The sequence below is a fragment of the Pholis gunnellus genome (assembly GCF_910591455.1).
Source record: "Pholis gunnellus genome assembly, chromosome: 18".
Lineage (NCBI taxonomy): Eukaryota > Metazoa > Chordata > Actinopteri > Perciformes > Pholidae > Pholis > Pholis gunnellus.
In genome coordinates this window covers 2,294,373-2,301,975 of record NC_136545.1, presented here as the reverse complement: position 1 = coordinate 2,301,975, position 7,603 = coordinate 2,294,373, and the positions used below count along the sequence as shown (strand labels likewise).

Here is a 7,603-nt window from a genome sequence, read left to right as displayed (position 1 = left end):
CTTAAATACACTACATGTATTATAATTTTTAAAATATAAAAATATTTTTCCCATTATCTTATTTTCTGTGTTCCTCAGTTGCTCTGCTTCCAGTGCAGCTTGTTTTAAGTAGAGCTTTAATACAATCAGATTTCACCTCTGTGTCTCTAGGTAGAAGAGAGGCCCGAGGCCTGCAGACTCACCAGTGAATCCATGTGCAGTTTAAGTGAATGGGGACGATATTGTTGATTGTCATAGTCTTCAACCAATCAGATCTTTAGTTTTACATGTTGGGCGTATTCTTTGACATGTCAGAGCTGCTAGCTGGCCTATAAGCACGTCAGCATTACGTGCAGCTCAGTTTTCAGGAGCAGCTCTGCAGTGAGATGCAGCGTGTGCTGTGATTGGTCAGTGGGCGAGCACGTGACTATCGTGAAACGAAACTTAACAGCAGAGGCTTAGTCAGAGTAGTAAGAGTTCAGAAAACATATTTCTTACAATTTAAGCTTCTGTATTTTCCAAATGCACTAGTATTTTTCAAACGTATTGTTCGGTTCGTAAGCCTCGTACCAAACGGTTTAATATGAATATGTGTATTGTTACACCCCTAGAAAAGAATAATAACCGTAGCTGGAGAGCAGTGAAGGCCCAGGTATAAAATGCACGGCCCACCACTGCTTTTAGTCAATAGTTGATGATGAGGTGTGTGCTGTAAGCTTTGCCTGATGGATGGAGGATATGTAGGAGCTGAGAAGTATGTCTGGTGTCCTTTTCCTTTGATGTTTCCTCACCTCACATTAACACCAGCTGATGAGGCGACCTGGGACTGGATGTTCAGCTTCGAGACTTATTCTCTATGGGCGAGACAATTCATTCTCATGAATGACTCAAGCAAGGAAGATGAAGCATTCCAGCAGCTGCACGGCATGTGACTTTCATCTCACATTCTATATCCTGGTATGACTAAACAACCCATGGGAAATCTTTATGTATGAAAATACATGTAAACACATCAGGAGTATATGCTACATCAACGGAGAAATTAATTATTTCTAAATGAATAAAAGACATTACAGTTTTCTCCCTCAATTACTTTAATGTACATTATGTTCATGTAGTTGTCCAGTGTACACAAATGTATTTTGAAAGAACGTTTTAAAGATGTGATGTGTAATACCAGGCCACCTGCTCTATAGAAATGGAGGGCAGCGTTACACCGCCAACTACTAACAGCTGGGCAAGAATAGGTAAGAGTCAACCAAACTGCTGAAACTGTGACAGCTGCTCCAAATTCTACTGCTAACTTATGATCTTCACGTGTCGCCCTGTAGTTTGTTTATCTGTGTGTTCACTGTGACACTAACGGGGAGCGGTATGGTCTGTGTATGTTCTGATTTGTTCATTGGACAAAATTCAACTAGCAAAAAGGTGAAAACGTCACTTTTTAACAAAAATATGCCGTGGACAGACAACTCGGTCTCACTCCCAACGTGTCTGAAGCAGCGTCTGAAGCTTTACTCCAGCTAAAAAGCGTGCGCAAAGGCATTTATGCTCAAAAAGTTGTTAGTTGCAGTATTTTCCGAAAAACCAGAAATGATACCAAAGACCTTTCTAACACTAGTTGCATAAGAAGAGTAGCCGACTTATTTTACGTCACAAACGTACTTATTCAACCCCAACCACAGTCCTTTTCCTAAAGCTAACCATGTGCTTTTGTTGCGTAAGTTAACCAATAAACTAAGTTTATTTTGAAGAAAGACTGTATGCATGTACATTTCCTGTATTTTGAAAGACACTATGCATGGAAACGAGCGGATCCTGACTCATCCGAAACCAACGGTTAAGGGGAACCTAGAGCGTCAAAGCTAGAAGTTTAGGGACACAAGTCACAATGTGTTAGCACATGCGCGCGCACACACACACACACACACACACACACACACACACACACACACACACACACACACACACACACACACACACACACACACACACACTTTGAGAAAAACGGATGCTTCTCCTGTTTTGGACACTGTCCATAAATTGGGTCTCTGGTCTGGGCTCCTCCTCTCTCTTCACGCTTCCCATCTGTATTGACAAATCAGGGTCATTCCAGACTGAGGATGTTGGTGTAGGCGGTTCGCTCCCACTGCGCAACTGCTAATATAAGACCCTGCATGTAACATCGGTAAACTGCTTTTTTGTGGAGCAGACACTTTACAGAGTAGACTTGCTGCCATGGGACAAAGGCTGATTGGGCACACGCTGCCAGCTGCCTGTGGGGATGCAATGATAGATATGGGCCCAGACAAGTCTGTGCTCATCCTCCTCAAACACTGCCAGGAAATGAAGCAACAGGAGACGTACCTCAGACTCATCACTCTGCTTCTGCTGCTCGGCTGTACAACACTGCTCATTTTTACCATCTGTGCTGATTTAAGGCAGCGTGAAAACTCTGCATCCAGTGAACAAACGGTACGTTTTTCTTCACGGGCTAGGATTTCCTTGTCTTCTTTGTCTGAACATAAATCATGAGAGCATGTAAACCTCATTGTCATCTTTTATGTAACATTGGGCTGTAGTAGGAATACCTCACTGTTACCAAACCCCTGAAGTGAGGGGTTTAGTGGAGTTTAAAACTACTGTAACCACATGATTTTGGGATCGATTTAAGTCTGGCACAATATGCAGCATCTCTACAGTGATTGGAGATGGGGTGCAACTTGAGGAATATGTTCCTATGAAAAAAGAGAATTACATTGCAGATGCAGATTATAAAGATCTAAACCTATTTTATTTTTAAATAACATTTCGAGGGGTTTTGTAGCCTTGTTGGAGCTATGCTTTTTGATTTCTACTTCTTGAGTTGTGTCCACATTGTTATTAGTGCTGCTTTAATTCACTGCATCCCAACATAGACAACAGACCCTCCAGTCCAGCTACACAGTATATATCTCCATGGACACAGTTAATATCAATGATAGCTGACCAAACATATTTACTGACTGATTGTGATGAAGCCCCTTTTACTTGCACTACAAGCTGTCCACAATTTAACTACGAGACTGAAGTATTCTGAGTCATGATGAAACTGAAAACGTGTTTTCTATTATTCCCAGAGTGCAGTTGAGCAGAGTCCAGCCTACTCCAAGCAAGACAGAGTTTGCCCTACAGGTATGATGTGTCACTAACTTTATGTTTCATAACATTGACTATATATGGAATTAAGAATGTTTTTTTTTACCTCTCTCTACTCCCAAAGCACCATGATATCTCATTTGGTGCCCTACTTTCTAACTCAGACAGCGATGTCATTCTGCCTGGTGTTGCATGACTCAGATCAGGGTTTTCCCTGAAATATGAGCGATCCAGCAGCCCTGTGTTGAACCTCTCTCTCCTCTCTTCCTACAGATAGCCAAACAAACTCCAAAAGACTGCGCATTGATCTTAGTAAGTGTTTTCCTTTATTGAGATTTCACTACTTTGAGCATGATTTTGGTTTTGGCTGATAGAAACGGAAACACAAATGTTTATGTTGGTTCATATTTTTACATCTTATTATAGTTTCATCTATGATAATTATTTGTGTTAAATTCAATGTGGATGGACCAAAATATCTGTCCAAAGATGAACAAACGGAGAGTGCAGCCCACCTTGTTTACAAAGTCTCAAAACATAACCAATCCTTAAAAACTGCAGCAAGCTCTGAAACTGTGTGAGTGCATGAAAGCCAGATGAGAAACAGGCCCCCAGCATGTTGTATTTATATAGAAGTTCTGTTTCAACAATGCATACAGTATCTTAAGCTTTTTAAACATAGTGAACATTTATGACAATACAAAATAAATGGACTGAACTTGTAAATCTCTTTTCTAGTCTTCTGATTAGGGCTGCAACTAACGATTATTTTAATAATTGATTAATCTGTCGATTATTTTTTCGATTAATCGATGAATTGTATAAAAAAACAAAAAACAAAAAAGCATTAATTTACAACCCTTTATTCAAAAACAGAACTGACAGTGCACACTCACAGTGCAGGTTGCTCCTTGAACATCCTGAGCTGTTAAAGTAATAATGAAAAAAAAAGAATGAAAAAAACATACACATGTATGCTTTACATCTGCCAAATATATAGGCTTTTTTTAAATAAAGTGCACAAAAAGATGTATATTTTTGTTTAAAGGGACCTGCGCTGTCAGAACAATAAATAAATTATTTATAAAAAATAAAGAAAAATGCAAATCAGAAAACTTAACAGGATTTGTTTGAACGTCAGAACTTGTTCTCTACATTACACTCACAGACACACACGCTCACAAACTCTCACACTCAGACACACACACACACACTCATGTTCACTTGAAGCGTATTCATTAAATTATTACCATCATTGTAGTAAGTGCAACTTAAGTCATTCATGAACAATCACACACCGCAGGCACAGGTACAGGGAGCAATTTGAGGTTAAGTGTCTTGCCCAAGGACACATCAACACTGACTATCGGAGCCGGGGATCAAACCGCCGTTCCTCTGACTAAAGGATACGCGCTGTACCAATGAGCCACAGTTGCCAATGATAATAATACAAGAGGGATTTGTTCAAATGAAATGTTTGACTCACTGTATATCCCTCTTCCTACAGGGTCTGAGTCTGCAAATGACAAGACTGATCCACAATACCTCAAATGGAAAGTCATGTTTGGTGAAAAATACAACAAAGAGAAACGTGCCATTGTGATTCCTGAGGACGGCTTTTATTTTGTCTATGTGAGGATTACTTTAAGCTGCCATCATGACGACCGAGCTTCAAACTTTGAGAAATTCTATGTAGCGCTGCACAACTGGAATGAAGGCTACAACACGACTGTGAAGTTGATAGAGGCCTGGGATAGCATAACATGCCCTCCAGACGAAGAGCGGTCCAAGAGCGCCTTTGTAGGTCAGCTTTTTGAATTGTTGAAAGGAGATCATGTGAGTGTGTGGATCGAACAGGGTTACAGACTGATCACAAACTCAGTATTTGGTGCTTATCTGGTATAGAGAATATGCCTCGATGACAATACTGTATGTCGTCTTTGGTGTATGTGTCAATAATGAATATAAATATATGTATATACAATATTTCTTTACTAAAAAGTCAATTTCTGGTCATTAATCATCACTCAAAATGCAAATGGTTGAGAAAATGTCTTGTTGTTCCACCATGTTGTTCTCCAGAGCAGCTTTAATGCTCCTTCACTTAGATTTGACTGCAGGGACGAACAGCGTTCTTCCATCGGAAAAAACATTCATTCATCTGGTGTTTTGATGATGGCGGTGTCTCCAAAATCTCCCATGGGTGTGAATAAACATCTCCACTCAAGATCCATTCACTTCCATTGTGTTATAAATTCAGCATTGTGTTAGCTTAAAGTTAGCTTTGAATGCTGCTACTGTTGTTTACAGTGTGTCTTAGGTTAGCCTAGTGTTAGCCTTTCACTAACATCTTAATTATCAATTTTGGTATAAAACTGCTCATTTGTGAAAATCATCTGAGAAACTTTACAACATAATAAACACATTAGACACAAATCATTTTCAGCATCAATTCAAAACCATGTCCCAAAACATGCCAGCAATCCATGACATGTAAGTAAACTTAGCTGAACTGTGACAATACAGTCTCCAGATGTTGAGTGTACTCAGGAATCCTTTTATGAGTTATGAAGCATATGAATAAATACAGTTAAATAAAATAACTTATGTTAACTGTATTTTGCTTCTTATTCTATCTTGAGTTATTTTTGTAAGTTTCTTTTGTGCATTCCTGCGGGTGCATCTGTGTCATCGCTACACTTCTGACAAGAAAGACTGTTATTTATTATGATGACTCAGTTTCAGTGTATGTGAATGTTGCAATGAGATTATATTACAACTTTACATGAATTAGTTTGACTTGGAAATGGTGGTGTGATTGGGAACACGTTTGCTGCTGTGGTCTTACCACATTGTTATATTCGATGTGATGTTGGACGATACAAATAAACTTGACTTTTAAATATAACATAGGCCTCCTTTTACTTTTTCGGAAAATACTACACAGCATGTCCATCCCATCAGCGACTGTTGCCTACAAGAAGTTGTGTGTTCCCGTATGATGCACACAAGAATGGTGAGCAGCTGAGGGATCAATCATGAGACTTTTTTTGTCAAAATATTTCCAGGTAGCAACAGCAATGGGTCACACTCTGAAGACAGAAAAGGGGGATTCTGACAATGGACCCACCGTGTATTCCTTTTTAGTCTTGTAATATAAGCTTGTCTACTACTTCTGGCTCCTTAAGAGCAGACGGCAGGTTTTTACAGACATGGGTCCCTTTAGGGAGCCAGCAGAGACCTGCTAGGAATCTTTGAACTAAGCCAGTTATAATGTAATTGACAAAGCATCTATTGGGGTAGTTTGAAAGCGCCTCAGACAGAGCTGGGACATTCACTGGAGTCGACGGGTGCTTTGAATTAGTTTCCCCCTCCTGGAACACACCGAGATCGTGGGTGGCTGTCGCCACACTAAATACACGCACTCATATATTTACGATAAGTACAAACATTCTTATTGAAATAAAGCAGAGGAGACTTGCCTGTAACCTTGGGACATGGCTTACAGGACTGACCAAAGGATGTTTTGGCTGAGATTTCGACGTGGACAGTTCTTGCAATGCAGTGCAGTTCAGAGGGAGGTTGTGTGGGAGAAGGAACCGTAGATGGTGTAAGCTAGGGGTTTATAATCGCTAACATATCTGCTGATGAAGGGAAATCTAGTCTCTGCTTGAATCTGGATCTACATGGCAGCTTTGGCTTGTATGCCATAAAAGAGAATAAATATTGGTCAAGTCAAGTTCCTCCCTGTGTTGCAGATAGACTTCACAAGTGTTTTGACAATCTGAGATTACTATATTTAAAATCTACAGAAATATCCCCACAATCCACAAACCTTTTCACAGCAGATTAGGAACCACAAGACCAAAATCACCAGATTTGCGTCATGGCCTGTCAAAATGATAGCAAAGTATTTTCGAACAGGACAGTTTTACTGCAAATCATTTGTGATTTTTTACGCATACTATACGATGACTTTTTATGACTTTAAGCAGCGGTGGGCCGTCAGACCAAAGCCTTCTCTGCTGGCCTAGACAGAATCACAGTTATAGCCATTTTATAATGTCATTAGTTTTCATAAATACACTACATGTATTCTAAATATTTTTCCCATTAGCTTATTATCATATCATACTATGAGTTTTTTATGACTTATTTCGAAAAACTATAAGTATCCGGTTACAATGTGTAAACCAGCAGATTGCAGTACCTGGAGAACCAAAACTTGGTTTACTGCAACAACGTTGCAAGCAGTAGATTCGTCGTATATCATTTAGTTTTTTATGAAACTACTCAGTGAACTACATCTCTCGTTTTGCACAATGTACGTCACCAAAAGCTATCTAATTTAGCTATTTTCCATACACAATTGTAATGTTATCTTACTAGTCGGGAAGAGAAAGAACAATCAAGACCTTTTGTCGGTGTGAAAAAAACTGCAGGAGGATACCTGGAGCTCCTGTCCTCTTAGTGTGGGGTACTCCTC

General features: G+C 39.6%; 1 protein-coding gene across 1 annotated transcript; it reads left to right on the top strand.

The window, feature by feature from the left end:
* Positions 1–2,225: 2,225 nt before the first annotated feature.
* Positions 2,226–6,001, top strand: LOC306710879 (uncharacterized protein). The gene is made up of 4 exons (XM_079179592.1): positions 2,226–2,454; positions 3,099–3,153; positions 3,391–3,429; positions 4,625–6,001. The coding sequence occupies exons 1-4, from the start codon at positions 2,269–2,271 to the stop codon at positions 5,020–5,022; spliced, it is 678 nt and encodes a 225-aa protein (XP_079035718.1). The 5' UTR covers positions 2,226–2,268; the 3' UTR covers positions 5,023–6,001.
* Positions 6,002–7,603: the final 1,602 nt, after the last annotated feature.